General features: G+C 38.2%; 1 protein-coding gene across 1 annotated transcript in view; it reads right to left on the minus strand.

Moving 5' to 3' along the window:
* Window positions 1–1,286: 1,286 nt before the first annotated feature.
* UBAC2 (UBA domain containing 2) overlaps window positions 1,287–21,750 on the minus strand; it is a 67,755-nt gene continuing 47,291 nt past the window's right edge. The window contains exons 5-7 of the mRNA XM_061361054.1: window positions 12,803–12,926; window positions 10,929–10,976; window positions 1,287–1,597 (exon numbers count right to left, since the gene is read on the minus strand). Of these exons, the coding sequence (XP_061217038.1) occupies window positions 1,331–1,597; window positions 10,929–10,976; window positions 12,803–12,926 (439 nt within the window). The 3' untranslated portion in view covers window positions 1,287–1,330. The remainder of the gene's footprint in view (window positions 1,598–10,928; window positions 10,977–12,802; window positions 12,927–21,750) is intronic.

Raw genomic sequence — 21,750 nt, forward strand, 5'->3', positions numbered from 1 at the left:
ACCCCTCCACCTCTAAGAACTTTATTTGAAGGCAAATATGAAAAAGTATTTTCCACTTTCATTGCTCCTAGCCTAAGAAAAGGAAGAGAAAAAAATGTCACCAACTCCTCTTTTATCATTTACTGTTCTGAACTTATTTACTGCTTTTTGCAATTAAAGGTATATTATAAAGATTGTCCTTCATAACTGGAAATGGCTTCTTCTTCCTAACTGAAGAAACCTGACTGCAGTCCTTCCAGCAGCTTGTAGCCCAAGAGTTCAAGTATTAAGTAATTTCTAGTTCAACTTTTATGTTAAAACTCATTAACATTCTAATGGGAACAGAGAGAAGTAGATTACGATCTTTCCACCTGAGGAACAATTTCATCAGTCTTAAAGGTTAAAAAAATCATGGAAAACGGAATTATGTTATCAGGGACTGGAAACAAAGATCCATACTCCAGTTGCTGTCTTTATGCCATCACACCTCTAATTCTGGCAACAATAACTGTTAACATAGCTATACCTACTTGCACTACAGTACCTTGAACACAACAAGAACCTGTGCATCAGGACAGAGCTGCATTTCAGGCAGAGAAAACTCAGTAAAGACCTCAAACTGCTATGCTGTAATTAAATTATGAGCAATATATGTTCACATAAAGCTATGCAAGGCCTACGTTGTCTGCTAGGTTTGATAAAGTAGTAATACATTTAAGACACAGGAGAAAGTAACTTGAGACACCTTGTTTTACTGCAAAGTATGTGAATATCTGCATTTGCTGGTTTGACTAAACCGGAGAAAATAAAAGGCTCTGCTGTTCTATTCAATAAGGAAATAAACCAAGAGTATTAAAAGTGGCGAAGTCAAAACAAACAGAAAGTCGGTTGACCTTTGTAGGAAAGCTACAGAATTTAATTTCTGCATCTGCTTAAAAAACAAGCCTTGATCAAAGTACATCTGCAAACAGAAGAGTTTTGTAGACAATTTTCAACCTCTCTGACATGGTTACTAACAATACAAATATTCAGAAGAGTCAGAAGCATTTTGATTTCCTAACTTTCCCCAATGGCTCTTACTAAAGACTACTGAAAGGCAATCACTTTACCCTTCAGCCTCTTTTTTGGTGAAAGAATGCCAGAAGTACTGTTATCCTCACAGGATTGTCTAACATTCTGCTTACATCTTGTGAAGCAGTTTTAACATACACATATACAATGACTATTAGCAGTACAACAGTGTATGACCGACTGATGGAGGAGAATAAAGAAATACATTCTTTTTAAGAAACAGGAACCACAAAAGATACATGAACCAAAAATGCATTTTTCTGATAACTTAGTACAATCCTTACAGAACATGTATCAATACCTGCTGCTGCCTTTGCCTCCTCATTTGGGCAACTTGAGACATCATGATTTGACGATCCAGTAACTCCATTCTCTGCTGCCTCTGGATGTCAACTGTTGCTCCCATTCCCACACGAACTTCATTTGTTGGTTCCGCAGATGAGAAGATTGGTTCAAGAGTCCAAGAAAATATCTTTGCTACCCAGCTGGGCACACAAAGAATTCTATGAACTTTTAATACACTACTATTGTAACAAATCCCAGAAACCTAAAATGAAAAATGAAATGTTAAAAAAAAAAAAACAAAATCAAAACAACAACAACAAGAAAAAAAACCATCACAAAACCAAAAAGCTTAAATACACCAAATTTACTTTGTATTTCGCTGCAGATAGCAGTTGGTCTTTCTGTTTCTAAAGCACTCATTATTGCGTTTACCCAGAGTTCTCAGACAAGAATCAGAGAAAGAATAGGGGATTTCTTTACCTCCAACTTCCCCACAACTACAGATTATTACTTCTAAAAATCTGTGTACTGCACTGCCAGTGACTCAGAAAGCTGCCTGGGGTTTTTTGTTTGCTTCAGAATTTGAGCCCAAACCAAGCAACCCTTTCTCAAAGAGGTCAAAATTCAAACAAAATTTTCATTTCTAGTAAAGGAACTTGTCCGGGTACGCTGCATGCTGACCTGAGAAGATTGAGGCTACCCTTAAGGATGCTGAAGCATTGTAAACAATGCTTCCTAAAAAGCTGACCCCTTTTTTGGCTGCTGCCCTCAGCACCTAAGTCTCCCCTTCGAGTAAGAACAAAATCAAACCAGCAGATTTGAAGGTAAATTTAAGAGTATGCGCAAACTTATTCCAAAAGGATCCCATCTACCTTCTAGGAGACAAAAAAATATTCAAACCCCAGTTCATTAAAAAATGACATCGAAAAGGCCAGTTCTTGTGATGCCCTTCTCCCACCTGTAAAAAAAAATACCCATTTCCTGTGTTCACATTCACGCTTGCCTTGGGGCTTGATTTTATCTCAGATTCAGAAATCCATGTGCCCCATAAATGATACACAGTTCCTACTCAGCCATCATTTTAAATCCCATTACAAAGCCCTACCACTTGAGCCCAAAATGGTCCAGCAGGAAGGACAAAGCTCTTGCACAAACTCTCTGCATTCTCCTTTACGTCACGCTTCAGTACTTGTGACTATTTATTGTCTGTTATGCCCCACGAATTATGCTATGACAACAGAGTGAAAAGAACAGGAAGAGACATGAACCCCCCCCCCCCCCAAATCTGTAATCATACCTAAGCAATGCAATTATGCTAGAACAAATGCAGAAACTACATCTGGGCTGCTTATTGGAGGATATGCATTTTTATCTCACTTTTGCATAAACATACCTGCTGCATATACAAAGGGAGCCAGTGTAGGAAAATTGTATTTTCTTTGGGAAGAGGACATTCTTTGGGAGGGGGATAGTTTTCAGATTATTTACAAGGTTATTGTTAATTATCTAGGGAGATAATTAGACTTTTAGGAAAAATATATTCTGCTTTGGCAAACACTAATTTTCATTTTATTCTACTTTCATTTTTATGACTGCTGTCAGTCATAAAGGTGTAAGACCAAACACCATTCTAAAATGAGAGAGAACAGTTTTAAATTGCCCTTAACCCCCTCAATCTTTCCTTGCTATGAGGAAGGAGGTTAATAGGATAGGATAAGAGGAAGGCCACAAACTCTCGCATCATAGTGAAGGCTGCCTTCAACAAAAATTTTCTGTACTCAAAGAAAGGTCCTCATTGGACTCCAGAATGACAGGACACTGTAACAGAAGCTGCTTTGTGACCTCAGAAATTCTTTCCTCAGCTCCAGTGAAACTGTTCCAGATGACTGTAAGCCCATGACAAAAACTTGTGCACATCAACTGGGAAATAAGAATTAAATTACCAAACAGCAAGAGGAGGAAAATTCCTATCACTTCTGCCATTTATCTACTTTTGGTATGTAGTACTTGAGGTATCTATCTAGCAAGAAGGTCCCTTGGAAGCTAACCAGTAGGTTGCAATGGGGTTATATAAATAAGTTCTTCACTCATGAAAACCTAGCTTGTAGGGCTACCATACCAGGAATATAATTTTTTTTGGAAGCAAGCATTACTGAACCAGGTTGCAAATATTATGTATATATTTAATCTGATGATTTATTTCTTAGATGCAAAATGCGTAAGCAGCAACAGAACTGACAAATTATCTTCCTTCCTCCCATCTCATGTTGTTAGGCTGAGCCAGATCTCTCCTTCGGTCCCACATTCCTGGTTGCAGAGGTGTTAACCAGGCAGGGAAAACTGCCTGTTACAGAAACAAAATACCTTGTCCAACATCACACCAGCATTCTTTCACTTCTTCCAAATGCCCCTCCCAGCTACTGATCTCTGCTCATTCATATCAACTACCATACATTGTTGAGGTCTAATGATTTCAAGGCACCTTAAATCCTGAACGGGTTCAAAAAGTCACAAGAACAAAACAAAGCAAGTGGTGATAGGAAAATCTACATCTCCCTGAATGTATGACAAATCTTGACACGTGTCTGAACACACTAACCACAAACATAATCAGTCTCTTATCAACTCAAGATAGAAAATACAACAGATAGCAAACAGCATGTCTTTACTATCAGTACTTTGGGACTTGTTTGCCTCAGAAGGGGAAGTGTACTGCACGCACCCACTAATAGCGGCATCAGTAAAAGCACTCTCATATATTTTTAAGTAGAGACAGCTAGTCATAGCATCATAGAATCATGTAAGTTAGAAAAGACTCTTAAGATCATAAAGTCCAACTGTTAATGTAATGCTGCCAAGTCCACCACTAAACCATGCTCCTAAGCCTCACATCTACACGTCTTTTAAGTATCACTAGGGGTGGTGACTCCACCACTTCCCTGGGCAGCCTGTTCCAGTACTTGACAACCCTTTTGGGGAAGAATTATTTCCTAATTTCCAATCTTAATCTCCCCTGGCACAACTTGAAGCCATTGCCTCCTGTACTATTTGGACAAGACGCCCACCTTGTTACAACCTCCTTTCAGGTAGCTGTAGAGAGCAAGTAATTCCAGAGTATTTGCTCAGAAGAAGAGGCTTTATAAGGCTAAAAGTTCATGGACATTGCTAAAATGAAGAACGGTGCTTAGCACGGCATGTGAGACACATGGCTCCCATCTGCCTTCCTAGCTTTACTAAGCTCACTGGAGTAGCATGCCTGGTCTATAGTCAATGTACCAGTAGGCTGTCTTCTCTCTCCTTCCTGCTCCTCAACAGCACACTTGTGTCTTGGCCCCTCCTTGTTCTGCCTGAGACAGAAATTCACTGCATAACCCAAGTCTGTGGACTTCAGTCCTCACAAAGAAGGAAGTTGGTAAGTCTGACAATATAAAGTTCACAGTAAAATCTAAAACAAAAAGCACCTGGTGAGAGAACAAGACAAAGCTGTGGCATTAGCAGAAGTGTATCTTCTACATCTTCTACTGCCAAGAAACTTACTTTGGATCAGTAATTGTTCAGAAAAATGGTGTGAGACAGCAATACTTCGTAAGTATAAATGGATGGAAGGACAGACTCACTGGTGAACAGCAGCAAGTACACATGGCAATCCACCTTCTTATCTCCATATAGAACCATACAATAGTTAGGGTTGGAAAGGAACTTAAGATCATCTAGTTTCAACCCCACACCATTTAGGATTTCAGGGCCACTCCTCTTCCTCTCTCTCCCTTGATTTCCTACTCCAATTATAAAACTATTAGATGGAAGCATATGAAACCTTAAATGCTGTGCTCAGTTATAAGAGATTTTCAAGAAGTTTTATCTAGTGAGGAAGAGATACCAATTTGCATATTTTCAATAACTGAGAATGAGGACACTTGTAGTTAAAATGTATCTTGTGATTCAGTCTGGTTTAGTGCCATACACTCATCTTAATGTCAACTGTTTCCAAAGAACTTCCTCTTCAGTTGGTTCATATGCAGAACTTCATATATAATTTTAAAAACACCCAAGCTTTGACAAAGTATAACATAACTTTTTACACCTTTTTATTTTTTACAGACATGTAGTGAATTTCTAGTGTTTAAGAAAGTAAACAAACTTTGTTTATTCAATGAAGGTGATCTCAGGATATCCCAATTTAGCACTGTACATCAATCAGATTGAAGGGCTACTTCCCCATACAGATGAACCTCCAGAGCATTTTAGGCTCTGAAGGGTTACCACAGAAAGATGTTGCAGTTGATTACATTGTTAAAATGGAGAATTATTGGCTGACAACACAAAATGCATTTAGTTATCATAACCTACAACCTCATCCACCATATTGTATGAAGCACAATGCTAAGCAGAGAAAATGGAGCACACTGGAAATTGGCATAGGGCAGAAAAACTGTGCTTGCAATTTTTCAGTTTCTTAACTTATCCTACTAGTAGTAATCTTGGCTTACTACTGGTCCTTCACATGGAATTTCCTAACCTCTTCCCTCCCCTGTATGAAGCCAAAAACTCCATCCCCTTCCCTCATATCCCTCTGAAGTTGTACACGTTTCAGAAAAAGGAAGCACCTGTAGTTTCTCTTTTGCATTAGGTAAACCTAACACAGAAGCTCTCCAGTATTTTACATGACAAAGATATATGCTCCATTACTGAAATATCTAAAATCACCGTACTTGATTAAAGCTAAAAAAGGGAATCAAACGGGAGAAACAGTAGACAGATCGGTGCAGACAATGATGTTGAAAATTATTTTGCCTAATGGTTAGAACTTGACTGAAAATACTTAATTTGTTTTGAGTAATTTAAGCATATTAATCACATGTATTCAAGACTGCTATTTTTCAGAGAGCAACAAATTGAAAACAAAGAGCTTTTTATACCTACTTTATCTGCTTTATCCTTAGTATGTTCTGAATGCTATAAAACTAGACTCAAAACAAGGGGTTAAAGCTTGTGTCTAGATTCTGTATTTTACCTTGATTAGAGAAACACATTTGTCAAGAGAGAACTTGTGAAAACCACCCACCAAATAAAACCGTTGCATATGTTATTTTCAACTTGTACTTATAACCTGCAATATAACACAACAGATTGTTACGCTTGAGTTTCCTCTGCGGAAACAGTCACTAAGAGTATAAACACCCTTTTGTATTAGTTAGCTTGACAGAAAAATAAGATCATAATAATGATAAACTAATTATATTTCCTTTCAAGTTGACCAGGCTCATAAATCTCCCAGATACCTTGGATTTTTTTTCCTTCAGGGTCCACCAATGCTATCTTCATTGGTCAGGTGCAATCCTTACCAGATCTCACGCATTCTTTGTGTTCAAGCTGCCATTTCAGCACATATCTTCTTAACTTGTACTTCTGACCTAAGGATAGGCTCCTCAGGTCTCTGCTAGAGTTCTGCAGGTGATTGTCATTACACTGTTAACCAAACCTCTTTACATAAAAAGTAATGATTGGACTTATCTGCCCCAACGTACACATCTGTAATTTAAAAGCCTACTTGCGAGCTGGTTATTTAAAGTTGCTTTCAGAGTTAACAGCAAGGAACAGGCACTGTTAAGATGCAATTCATCCTATGGCAGATTATCTCCAAAGGACAGACACAGCTGAATTACTCTGAAAGATTCCCTCTCTAAACAATGGCAACAATGCAACCATGATGGTGTACATGTACAGGCTAGAAATACTTCATAGAAGCTATCTACCTATTACTGAACCAGTTGGCACAGTTGACAAGGTAGACCAAATTCTGGGCACAGAACCTTTCCTCAGATCTGAGGGAGAAACTGAAAACTTAGGAGTGAAATACAAACTGAAAAGTAAAATCCATTTATCTATAGTATCTTGGAAGCCAAAGATAGAAAAGAGAAAGTACCTTATATGACACATTATTACCCTCTATCCTCCTTTCCCACTACTTTCTCCTTCTAGAATTGGAATTATCTGCATCTCCCTTGATCCAAAACAATTAGAACTTCCTTCCACCTTAACGTTTCCTCTGCGCCATATGGATCAACCACTTTCCTCCTCAGATGCTTTAGCTGATGCAGGAGTAAATGTCATCTTAGTTATAATGTGTTTACATGTAGCCACCTAGACAGGAGCAAGGTGTCTAAACATCCACCACAGATGGGGTTAAGTCAATACAGTCAGTAGAATGTAGAGACAACTCATCTCAAAATTAAGTTACCTACAGTCACTCAACTGCATACTGACCATTCAAACTCAGTATATTAGACTTTCTTCTGTGTCACCAAAGCACTACCACAAGACATTTAACTAGATGTAAGTAGACTTACCTGAATCACCATATATAATTACAGGATGACAAAGAATTCAAAGGATATCATACTTTGACATTGACCAAAGATCTGCATATGACTAAATGTGGATGCCTGGAGGATGTCCAGACTAACTGGTGAATGAGGGATGCATGGCAGTACATGTTTGTGGACGTAACTACATTAGTCAAATGGAAATAGATTGTGTGACTTTCATGATGTATCTGCATCTCTAATATGAAGTTTCCTAATTTTATGACATAAGCCCCAGCCGCCCAGTCATTAAACCAAATCTGGACTGTATGTAGCAAGTATTGTATATTCTTGGCAGAACGCAATAAACTAAATTAGCTTCAGAAATTATGGGAGTGACAACATCACAGGTTACTGATTACATTAGATTTGTGAATTCCTTCACAGTCTACTTCTTAAAGTCTCTCTTTCTTTGTAAATGAGCATCATGTATTTAAACAGCACATTTTACACAACATACCAGCAACTGAAATTACCAGGCCCATACTGACATACCAAATAATTGGGAGGTATTCTGGTTTTATGTAGAGAGTAAATAAGTTGCCTTTAAGAGTGTATCCCTATGTTGATTCAAAATTAGAGATAATTTGAAAACAAGAAGCTCAAGGCGGTACAATCCTGAGTTTGTCTACACCCTGCCTGGAATACACAGGGAAGTCTAAAAGCATTAGCAAAGATGAATAAGGAAATCAGCCTCAGCGCCACATCTTGTACCTGGAAAGTCAGATCCCAGATCCCATTTAGTCTAAGAGTGTTCATTACATGTTAAAATATGCATTGTGATTATTTAAATAAATCTAAACTCAGAACATGGTGAAGAGAAAGCGGAAACTGACAACAACCCAAACATCATGCCGGCATCACCCATTTTAATACTGACATAAGCAGAAGTGCAACGAAAGCTAAATTGCAGAACAGAATCATATATAGTCATATGAATGTCGAAGTGATATTTAGAGCTAAAAATACACACAGTGAAATGTCTAACAGGCAGTGAATGAGCTGACTTGGTGTTCATGCATTTACTCAGGCTTTTTGTACAAATACATGTGAATTACATTCCAAAAGATACAGTATGTTAGAAAATGTCAAGAGCAGTAAGAATTACAAAAATACATAGGCTGTTGGCATGATTTAACTTTAATTTGACAATCTATGTATTTCTGTAATTGTACGTATACATATATATACATATATATGGGGAAGAAATGTTTTACTCTAAGGGTGGTGAGACACTGGTATAGGTTGCCCAAAGAGGTGCTGAATACTCCACCCCTGGAAACATTCAGGGTCAGACTGGACTGGGTTGGACTGAGCAACCTGGTGTAGTTAGGGAAGTCCCAGCTCATGGCATGTGAGGGGCTAGATGATCTTTAAAGGTCCTTTCCAACCCAAACTATTCTATGATCTGTATGTTATCAAGTACCTACGCTTGTAGTGTTACAAGGTGCCTTTGTAGTGTTTCATATCCCTCTTCAGATTATTTAATATACTGTGAAACTTTACTCCTTTGTCAAGTTTTCTCAAAGGATGACAAACTATCATTTGTAACAGAGGAGGAAAAGAGACTTCTCATTCACAAAAGTCTGACAGATGTGCTGCGCAAAAAATGGCTGAAATTCATAACATGAACTTCTTTCCACACTGTAGCAGTTATTACAAAACCGTAAAGTGCAGCTTTTGCTGCAGAAAAGGAAATGAGACTGAAAACACATCACTGTGTTTGTAACAAATTTGTCATGAATTAAGTCTCTGATGATGACTTAACTCGTGCTGACTGAAGCAATATGAAAACTTCAAATGATAGAGAAAGCTCTATTTATTCCTATGGACTTATACCTATGTATACTATCAATCTGCTATTAAAAAAATAGGTCATTTATGAAGAAGAATCCTAAGAAAGTTGCATTATACAGCTAAATAAAACTGTACATTAAAAGGGTATTAAGATAGGAATTGCATAATATATTATAAAAAATATTTGAGCCATTCTTTAAAAGTCTGTATAACAAAGTACACATACAGCTCGTGCCACTAGGAAAGAGGGAGTTCAAACGCCTTTCCTTTTCTTTTCTTTCCTCTCTAACGAACACCTGTTCAAAAGGAAGGGCTATTAAAAGAGTCAGAAGATAACAGGAAGGGTACTGTGTTCAGAGGAAGTCACAGATCCGTAGGCAGGCACAGAAGCTTAAGCTGATCTCCATGAGAGAGAAATTTTGGCTTGTTAGCTGCACTGTTTTCACTGGTATTTATGGTATGACCAAACTGCTGAGCAGACTTCACTATTTACTGCTTTGTCACTCCTCTTAGCTATACTGCAAGCTCATAGAGTATTTTGGAACCGTCAATGTAAATGGTAAGACAGCAAACTACTGAGTTATAGCAGCAATACGTGACGCATCCACAGACATTTTCAGTCTGAGCTCACTGCAGATTCAAATTAGTAGGTTCTAAAATAGCAAGGGCACAATTTAAGTCCTTCTTCAGATTGCATCAACTATTCTTTGGAAGCAGTGGCACTTTCAGTGTTTGAAAGCAGACAGTATTTTGGGCTAAGAAATCAGAGCCTGAGCTCCTAATTTCTAAGTTTGTAAAATTTTAAAAGAGGCCGTCATATCTAACAATCTGGAGGATTCAGTACAATCTGTTTTAGCACGAAGTGGCTTCTGTACTAAGAACAGTGCTGGGAAGGAAAAAGACAGACCACACTAACTTTATCTGACTGGTGTGAAGAAAGTGATTTCACACCCTGACTGCTGTTATCACAGTGAGAAATGGCTATACTACAGATCTGCTAGAACAGCAAGACATGAAAAATCCTCACAGCACAGATGTTAAAAGCTGCTTTTGGGACTAAAAGCTTGAGACCTTTTGAAAATAAAAATAAATAAACAATAAGGTAAACATTTCTACCCTTTCCTCAATAGTCTCATTTATATTTGTGGGTCTCAAACTATAGCCATGGCAGCAAAACTAATTTTAGTGGGTCAGATAGCAGTGGCACCCTGCAAATATTAACCAGCTCATTTGTTTGTCTGTCAGTTTAACACCAGACAGACAGTGCTTTACACCTTCAGAAGCTAAAGACAAAAACCTTCTACTTACCATCACAAATAAAAAACATTACTCAGTAATTTCTATTCTTTGTGAGCCTAAAAATACTGCACTGATTGTACACATGGCAGAGTGTTTTAAGCAACTCATGGTTTTTAAAACAGCGAAACTTACCAGTCCACTTAAGGCTAATATCCAGATGTAGGAACCAGAGGTTAAGAGCTAAAAGACAAAAGCAGTGATTTAAAATTTTGATTTTACAAAGAACTACTCTGTTGCATATTATACAGCCTATGTACTTATCATGACAATGGGAGAAGTCAAAGACATTTATCTTGGTGAAAATTCAGTTTAACATTAAAAAAGGATGTATTCCAGAAGCAGCAGAAGTGGAAAAAATCACATGGATCCAACAATTGTTCTCCTTCTCCAGAACAATACATTTTATTTTCATATAGCATACTAAGTATAACAGGATGTCAGTTATAGGCTGCACAGAAAAACAACTCTGAAAGATAGACTGATGCAAAGGAAATGACTCAGCAGCAACAGGAGAAGAGCTCCAAGCAGGGCAGACAGTGCAAGTGAAGCTCTGAGATGTACAGTTACGGAGAAACTAAGCATAAGCATTAAAATTAAAGAAATAAAGGTCTCACCCAGTGACATATTTGTCAACATGAAATCACAGAAATAGGCTGGAGTGAATCCTGATGAGCGAACAGGGCAGCCCATTGTTTCTAGTAAAGTATGTGATTAATCACCTGGAGAAGGTTACTACTAACCTTACTACTAACCACAAAAATGGGCTGAAAATTAGACTGATACTGGTTACTAAAATAGTTCTGCATGATGCAAATTGAATCATGAGAACACCTGCCCTCTAGATTTCTGACGACAGAGTGACTTGAGATAATGGCACAGTTTACAAATGATCTTTCCCTTAGCCTCTGTGTGACGGCAGCAACGGTTGTATATGCAGCAGGGAAACGTGACCTGGGCTGGAGGTGGTGTGTGTATGAAAGCAAATGGCAAAGGAAATGATGGAGAAGAGCTCAGACAGCACCATGGCTTTCCCAAAGACTGGAATAATAGTGGTACTGATGTGTTTGGAAGAGATGAAAAAAGATTTATGAAAGATCAAGAAAATAAGGTGCTGGCAGAGAAGTTGAAGGTATCCAAAGGCTGAACAGCAAGAGTGATGAATGAAATGTACATATGGAGCACAACTCAATATTCTGAAACTGACCATTCATTCTAAAATACTCTCTACCAGACTTCACATAAACATGGTGCTTTCTGTTGCTAGTACTACAGCTATTTGTAAGTCCCTGGAATCTATAAAAATGAGTATACTTTCTCGTAAGTTTGCACATCTCCTGTTTCATAATTCAGTGTCTGACATGAGTGTCCATTCATTTCTAGGCTGCTGGAGGTTTTATTTTGAACAACTACTGCCTTTCTGTATCAATATAATACCTATATTTTCCATTCATATTTAACATAATACTACATGATATTGCTACACTCTATGTTACACTATTATAAATTATCTGTCGCATGGTAATGATTGGTATACAAATAATACTATTTTATATAAAAGTGGAATTCAGTCAAAACCTTTATTATTTACTGACAGTTTTACTGTATTTTATAGCTTTGTCTGTTTCCTCAGACAAGAGGAAAATAAATAAAATTAAGAAATAAAATAAGCAAATTAGAAAGGTGAAAGAGACATAAGCCTTAGCATCAGGTTCTGTTTTCATTTATTTTCATCTAGTTAATTTTGTTGACCCCAAGAAAAATAAACTGTAGGACTGCCTATTATGTTTTCCTGCACAAGACAATGAAGACAGAAGGCAATGGAAGAACTGCTCACCACTTTGGTATGTAGAAATGCAACACATGTTCTTCAATACTTCAGTTGATGGGACAGTCACTAGCTAAGCATATGCAGAATCATACATGTGGAAGCATCGAAATTCAGAGAGTAACATACAGAAATACAAACTACTACATTGGTAAGAACAATATGCAAGTACATACCATACCTGTAAACCCAGTATGTAGACCAGTGTCTTGTTTGTGATGGAAAAGTAGCCTAATACTTGTGTTACCTGCACTCTTGGAATGGAGGAATAAAATGGTACAAACAGTGCAAATACAGGACCCAAGCTGCAAAAAGAAAGACACAGATGGTTAATAAGAATGCTATCAGCAACAGTAGTGTAGAACAATCAAAAGTAATTAATCCTAAGTGCATAATAATTAAAATGTAACACCACCTTGCAAAAGAAAGTTCTTCCTTAAGAACCAATGATTAGATAACTTGCACCATTGAGAACAACAGATTTACGAGCAAATAAGAAGAACAGGTGACAAAAACTATCTGATTTCCAAATATTTACAACTGGAGGCAGCAGAGAAGGCAACAAATTTAGTCTAGTAGCAGACTGTCTCTATAAATTACAGCACACAAAAAGAACATCAGTGGTCTTCTGCATCAGATGAAACATCTTTAATTCAAATGCACAGATGCTAAGGATTATACCTTGCCCAAAAGGTTATGGAAATCGCTTCAAGTATGATATTAGCTCCTATTATTTACCTAGACTTAAGGTGCTAGAGGATTTCCAATAGACTGCAGTCTGTAAGATGAAAATTTCAACAGTTCGATTTAACTTTCCTTTGCCTATGGCCCTACAAATAACTTTCTTGAGGTCTTCACCGTAATCACAGCACAAGATGCATATCAAGTTCTGAAACCATCATTGGAAGCAGTTTCAGAGAATTTATGACTCAAGCACCTTTTAAAATGACCAAATACTTAGGTTGAAGTTGTGAACATAAACTAGGGCATTTCATCCATCTACTCAGATACAAAGCCTATGTTCCTCAGGATAAAACACCCAGAAAATGAACCCATGTATTAAAGCTGACAAGAAAGGCCACAGCAGAACCAATGGCAACGGCATGGACATGAGAGATTCTAGAAAAAAAAGATATTTCCTATGGTAGAGAAGGCAAAGGAAAAAAGGTCACTTTGGGTAGACACAACCTGCTCCACTGGTGGAGCTGCATTGGTGTCGACCTCCAGGCAGCAAGCTGCAGGCAGGGGAGGCTATCAGCAAAGTGCATGTCTCCCCAGCCAAATCCTTGCGTGCAGTTCCATGCTGTCTTGCATCTGACAGGCGTGGGAGGCTGCACTGGGTGATTTTTTACTGCTCGCTAGCTTATCAAAACTTTCAAGAGTTGCAGTTTCCACAGGCCACAGTTTACATCAAAGGGGTGTTATACTCGGTAGGTATTCTTCAAACTGCACGAACCAGACCCTAAATAATTTGATGTGTTCACTTGAAAATACATTTCCCTTCTGGAGGAACTACTGATAGGAGTAATACTATGTGAAACAGTGGTCTGAATATTAAGACTTACATTTCCTGAATAACTGCTAAATGCAACACCCGCAGCTATGAAAAAAACCACCCTTTCAAATATTATTTTTGCTCATTTAATAAGCTATGGCTTAAGAGCATCTTGTTATCATTTTTTACATATTTGAAGTTCAGCTTGCTGAAAAATGTCCTGTCTCAGAACTTAATACAGTGTAATTATAGAAACATTTTTAGTACCATCTGTTTAACAACAGTCAGATGCACTTTAATGTATAGAAAATGCTAACTCGGGAATTAATAAAAATGATCACTTTTGCACGTAATCCTTCTTACATAATCAATGAAATGTCTGTATGTCAAACATTACATATCTGCATAAATACACACAACATTCTTAAAATTAATTCAAATTACTTAAGTTGGGGGAGTCAATTGGCACCGCTGTAAGAGTGCAACAGACAAAATAATTTATCAGAAGTGCTTCCACTGTAGACAATATTCACTAAATCAGGTTTTATAATTGAAGAGAGAAAAAAAAAAAAAAGAAGAAAGGTATTTTCCCTTCTTAGAAAATTTCAAATTATCTCTTTCTATGCTTACCAAACAACCTGGAGGACTACCAAAATTGTGGCATGCCTTTCAGGTTTTATTCCTCCTGTGACAAACAGTGACTCAGACACAAACATTTCACATGCAAGACTGCACTCAATCATAAGATGGGAAAGTACAAAAAGGAATTTCCCATATTTGCAAGTGTATTTTAAAAGGAGATTAGAGAATTTTGAAAGGTTCCTTATATGTTAGTATTCACCATTAACGTCAACAGAGACCACAGAAAGCACCACCCCATTCAGAAGAGTGATCTGTGCAATTCAAAATCCAGTGCCTGACATCACTCAGTACCTGACAGTTCAGAGGAGCTAGAGGAAGCCTAGTGATGGACCTTTCCTCCTAAACCAGTAAGTTTCCAAGCACATCAGATATGCCTCTAAGGTTATCCCTTTTGGGTTTTTAGACAAGGTTCACATTTATTGTAAGTAGGTATTACCCAAATATCTATTCAGGAATCTTTTTAAAAACGTCAAACCTAGTGCCCTTCAAAATGCTTTGTGAAACTCATTGGTACAGGTGACTTCACTGTGTGAAAATTTATTCCAATTAATATTAAACTTTTGCCCCCAACTTTCATTATATAATTCTGTACTTCTACTTTGAAAATTTCAGTTCATTTTTTCTGTTGCCTTCAGAATTTTCTATGCATTACTCATGCCTTGTTTTTAATCTATATGGAGATGCAGGTCTGTCACAGAAGTTATCTATGTAACAATACTAGAATATGACTGACATAGTAAGGGACAACAAAAGGATGGCTAATGAAAATGTGGACCAACTGCCTGGTGGAAAAAGGGACGTAGTGACAGAAGACATGAGAAAAGCCAAAGTACTCGATGCTTTTTCCTACCTCAGTTTTCACTGGTTAGTTTTGCCCTCAGGCCTCCCGGGTCCCTGAGCTTCCTGTGGGACTGGAGCAACATCTACTGCAAAAGAGACAGCTAGAAAGCTCTTGAGCCTATCCGGCCATCGAGAAGTCAACAAGACAGGATGGGATGTACCTCAGGGCACTGAGGATGATGGCCAACATTGCTACTGAAACATTGTGGTGGTCAGGGCAGGTTCCTGATGACTGGAAAAATGCAAATGTCACACCCATCTTCAAGTAAGGCAAGAAGAGGATTCAGGTAGTCACAAGTCTCACCTCTGTCCCTGGGAAAGTTACAGAACAAATCTGGAAGTCACTGCCAGCCACATAATGGACAAGGTGATTGGTAATATCTTGGATGGATTTAGCTAGGATGACTCTGGTGCTGTGGTCAAGGAATGGGAAGGCAGCAAATGTTGTAACTTGTGGACTTTTGGATGGCCTTTGACTCAGCCTCCTCTTGTGCCCTTGGAAGAAAAACCAGGGAGATACGGACTGGATAAGCAGATCTGACGGAAACTGACTGCACTGTGTGACTCAAAGGGTTCTGACCAGCAGTACAAAGTCCAAGCAGCAGCCAGTTACTAGCAGCTCCCTTCAGGGATCTACACTCCAGCCAACACTATTTGTTGTCTTTATTAACAACCTGGATGATGGGACAGAGTGCACTTGCAGCACACTGATGAATGATATCAAATTGGAGGGAGCAGGACCACGTTCCTTGATGAGCTCGAGAAATGGACTGACAAACACCTTACGGAGTTCAACAAGAGCAACTGTGGAGTCTTCCACCTCGTTTGGAACAACCCTGTACAATAGTACAGTCTGGCTAGAAAACAAATTTGCAGACAAGGAGCTGGAAAATCCTTTGAATGTTAATCAGCAGTTCACCCTTGCAGAAAAGCTCAATTTTAAACAGGGATGCATTAACAAAAGCATAGTTATCAGGCCAAAAGAAGTGACTGCTCAGCACTTCTGAGCCTGAACCTCAATCACTGTCCACTTTTGGGCTCCTTGCTTCAACAGAGACATTTAAGAGTGAGTCCAGCTGTGGTAATGATGGCTCAGTACTGTACTAGGTTGCCTGGAGCTGGGACATCCATCCTCAGAGACACACAGCCCCACATGACACAAAGACATACTTTGAACCTAGTGTCAAACTAGATGACCAACAGAGGTCCTGTCAAACCTAAGCCACCCTATTAGTCTGTGAATAATCAAAGCCTTCTTCCTGAAGCTCATCATCACTGGTGGGATTTCTTTTCCTGTGTTTCACTAGACAGGTACAAATATCTGTCCATGTACTGTAAATAAAAGGACTGGTTCTTAGTTATGTTAATTAATTGTTTGGTAACATAGATTCAATGTCTACAAGTGCAAAACACTCTTTTTGAAGGACTATTTCAATTCTCTCTTCCCCTTCATTTTTTTATTCTCCTCTTGTTTTAATTTTTCCTTTCATTCCTTTTACTCTCCTTTCCTCGACTTTCTCTCCTTTTCCAGAGACCTTTGTCCTGGCCCTTTGTTTATTATACTATGAGAATATCAAGAACATCCTTTCAAGTGCCATGATTAACTTCTAGAAAATTGAGATGCCTGTGTGCAAAGAAAGGTAATAAACACAAATACTTGCTGTCTCTAAACTGAGTTCAGGCCCGCTTCATGTTTAGGAAGTTCATTTCAGTCATGCGGGTTAGAAAATAAAATGTTCAAACAAAACATAAAACTCTTAACTCTGAAAGATTAAATTCTAGAGTTTGAATACTCTCTATTGACACCATTTTCATCCCAAAGGTGTCCTGTAATAGCAGGCTCTACAACAGTGTTATTCTAATTTCGAAGAGCATGTTGATTTTCAACATTTGCAATGGAAAAGAAACACAGCAGACCAGATGGGAACATTCTACATCATGTGTCATAATGATACGGGTTTTGATAAGGAATAAAAACCACAAATGTGAAGAAACAATAACCTTGAAAAAATAAACCAGAGATGTAGAAACTACTGGCAGAGAAAGAATCAGGCTGAATACTTCTCGTAAGAGAAACATGCTACTTAAAGTTTAGAAGGGTAAATATTAAATGTAGATTAAAATAAAACATTTTAACATTAGTAAATATATGCACCAAATACACAAAAAATGGTTCTGAAATGTATGAACAAACGGCTAGAAAGCTTAAAGTTACTTCTGCAAAAATACCTGCTACTGTCATTCAAAGTTCTGCGGTACTAAACTTGCAGAAAGAGCCTGTATTTGATTCAGGATGACTCACTACACTTACTAACTGCGGTGCTGTATTTTTTCTTCATCTAAATTCTTCATAAAAACATTAACCTGACAAACTCACAACCATGTGGCTTTCTGACGAAAAAAATATCAGTTATAAAAGCAGCTGCAGAAAATACACAGCATGTAAACTGTGTTTGTAATTTAAATTACTGAATTACTTCAGAGCTCTGCGTTCCTGCAGGCTCATTGGACACTGCCGTATTACACTTACGTTGCCAGCCTTCATTCTGAAAATGGTAAACATTCTCAATAACATTCCTTAAAATCAGTTAAATCCCCACAACATGATCACCCTTGATAGGTGGGATTCTCTGGTCGATGGAGCCCAGGACTAAAAGGAACCATCTACTGCACGGAACCCTTTCACTACACATGAGCAGGACACCCCAGTACCCTGAAGCCTCTCAACAGCAGCAAAAGGATTAGGGTATGTTACCCATATTAATGTATATAACTGCCAATATTTCACAAGAATGCAGGAAGAAAGTGGAAAAAATAAGACAGAACAAAGTTGTGCATCTTAGAGGAAAGAAAGTTTCCTCCTGTCCATGGATAACTCAGCAGAATTACTGCAACTTTGGGTTCATTAAATACGAGACCAACCACTCACTTTACAATCACCTAATGAGTCAGACACCTACCTCTCCTAACAAAAAGCTTTAGTTTTTAGTACCAAGGCTATCCAACAATATATTCTTGTAAACTGCTCAGCTCCACTGTAAACCAGTTTCAAGTTCCTATCCCTTCCCATTGGTGAGTGAATCCAGACCTTTCCTCTTCTGTTGCTAGAATCTTTCTTCCAATTTCAGTTTTAATTTAATCATCAGTAATAAGATGCTAACATACGTTAGCTTTTTCTAAAAAGATTAATTAATCCTATCTCCCCTCAAACTCTGTTGTGCAAAGCTGGTTTATGGTACTTGACCATTTCCATTCTACCAGCCTGCTGCAATATAAAACATAAAATGTCTTTAGTCAGGCATTCACAACATACTGCCTTCAGGCAAGCAAGTACTGCAGACCGTCAAAGAATCATTTAGTTTATAGCATCTGAAGATGATTTTTCCTTTTTAATTTTAGGCCTCTGTCCTTTATTTAATATATGATTAGCATGCTGCCATTTATGTGAAGGCTGAAGTATGGATATACAGATGAAACCAATGGAGTGGTATAGGAACGGCTGGCCAAATCCTGCTCTACAAATGAGTAGACAACTCAGAAGGACAACTATTTATCCTTAACTGGTAAGTTATTAACATTTAGTAGGTGTTACAGAGCTAGTTACCCACACTCACCCACTGACAGTTGCTGCTCTGTAGCAAATGCCTGCAGCAAGTGATTGATGGTGACAGCTTACCAGGTAGTTTTTTGCTTTCATAACTGATCATATTAACCAAAGCAGAGAGGAGCTTTCACCTTTCTAAGAGGCAGGGGATTCCAGTGAATCCCATACTTTGCTAAATCTGGCACAGAAACTGGAGCTGGGCAGAAGACATATGAAGGCATGAGGAAACATTGCAGGGACTTAGACGGAAGAGTATTTTGTTGAGGACACACAGTTCAGCAGCTGTATTGAAATTTTTAGTGTCCTAAATTAATCTGCGATTAGGTGCTTAATTTATTCTTCTTCATCCAGATTAATGTAATACATTTTATTTGGCCTCTGCAGTTACCATGACTCACTGGTGAGTCATCATTTACTGTTCCTCTAACTCAAGCTGCTTGAGAAATCATGCTTGTCCACAAAAAAAAACCATACAGGATTCAGCTACAGGTTAGTTCTTGACACCTGACCTGTCTTTCAGGAAACCAAAGCAGTTCCTTTTGGAAAAACAGGCAGTTTTGCAGTTCAGAAAGAGGCTGGCTGGATTCATGTGCTGCTTGATCCACCTGTGTAATTCAGAAGTTATTTCTTCTGCTGGGTAAGTAGCTCTCTAGACATGAAATTTCAAAGCTAAACCCAGAACTCAGCTAGAGTAGGGACTAAGTAAGCAGACAGAAGATACACCAACACAGGCATCATAACATACTGGTCATAATATTAACTGCACATCTCTGAAAGTAACAAATTAGTATATTAATTTACATGTTACTCTCCTTGCCTGCCAAAGCAAAATAGTAACCTTTTGTACACAAATGGTAAACTCAAACATATATCACACCTGTTGATACACACCATTTCTTGATTTAAATGTTCAAATCAATCAGATACTGGAGAAACAGCAGCTGTGTAAGAATAGAAAACAAATAGCCAGATGAATAAATAGTGAGTGAAACACTGCAGCCTGTATCACTTAGCTTGAGCAATTAACATCACATCATGCTAGGCTGGATTGGTAGCTAATACATCAGTGTGACTCAAAGGGTATAGTCTAGTAATGTATCTTCATCAAAGGCAGGCAATATTTTATCAGATCAGAGCAGGAAACACATACTGGCATTATTTCATAAGGGTAAGACCATTTTGAAACAAACACTTCCTTTAATATGAAGCTGTGGTACTAATGTGAACCACCCTTGAGCGAAGACTACTACATGCTTGCATATCTCAAAATTTCCTATTTCTACTACTTTTTTTTGCTGCTGGTCGAGGAATCACATTGCAGTACTGCTTCATGTGTGTATGAAGCAAGTTCCCTGTGCAATTAACCTTCAATCTGTCTCTTATTCTCATTACTTCATTTAAAGAGATTCTACTCTGTGATGAAGCTGAATAGTTAAAAACTAATTCCAAAACAAGACAAGAAAAAGTCCAGAATACGACCAGGAAGTTCACTCAAAGGCTTTCTGAATCTGCTGTTAAAAAATAAATGCCCCATAAAAACTGAGGAGCTGAAATCCCTAGATTGAGCCCTTCAGATCCCTGCCATCTAAGGGACTCAAGCCATGTCTGCCCTGGGAGCTCAGCACAATAAAAATCAGTGTATAGGGCCAAGCAAATGCTCCAAGTAGGCACAAGAGGAGCTCACAAGGCTCTACTTCATTCTGTATAGCAAAATCATTTTCCATAAGACAAGGTACATTTAGTAAACTTTAGCTTTGTCATTAGATTTGCATTTAGGCTTTCTGATGAGATGGACACATTAGTCAAGACTGTATCCCTGCACACCTCCAACACTACAATATCAGCAAACACTTGTGCCGTGAGCACAACCCTAATGTTTCCAAAGAGGCATTCCACCGTCTGCATGGGTTGGACATGCCAAAAATAACACCATCGTGCCTACTTGCTGGTTCTTTAAAATCAGGCCACTAAATGAGGTCACTTCAAAGATAAAGTCCTTTGCAGTTATGAACTATCAGTATGAGGTTTTGGGGAAAATCCCAGGTAACTCTCAACCACAGCCTCTAACAGCAAGTGACAGGATTTTCCCCTCTATCGCTGATCTCCAAAACCCTCTTAACTGACACATATTTTAACTCTTAGATCTATGTCCTTTACTCAGAAACAAGGTTATTTCAAGTAACAACAGGTTACTTCACAGTTTGATATCCCATCCCTTCCTTATGCCCTAGCTTACCGTTCTTATCAAGATGATTTTATGGGAACAAGATTTGTGTTTAAAAAGCTTTTATTTTTAATGTATTTAGCTTTCATGTGTAGTATTATCCTTGTTCAAAATGCATTAAACAGCTTACAAAGGCACACAGCCTCATTAATCTCTCAAACCAACAGATTTCTTCAACTCCCTCATGTATTTGCAAAGGGCATTTCTGTAAAGCCTCATCATTATGATACTAAGTGTTGGGAATGTACATGGGCTGTACATGACATCTGCTTTTACACAGCATCTCAGTATGCCTCAGTTTTGAGGTTTTCTTGTGCTGTGTCA

Source organism: Neopsephotus bourkii, unplaced genomic scaffold (genome assembly GCF_033783945.1).
Source record: "Neopsephotus bourkii isolate Nb327-2 ecotype Australia unplaced genomic scaffold, CSIRO-AGI_Nbou_v1 NB_1052, whole genome shotgun sequence".
Taxonomy (NCBI): domain Eukaryota; kingdom Metazoa; phylum Chordata; class Aves; order Psittaciformes; family Psittacidae; genus Neopsephotus; species Neopsephotus bourkii.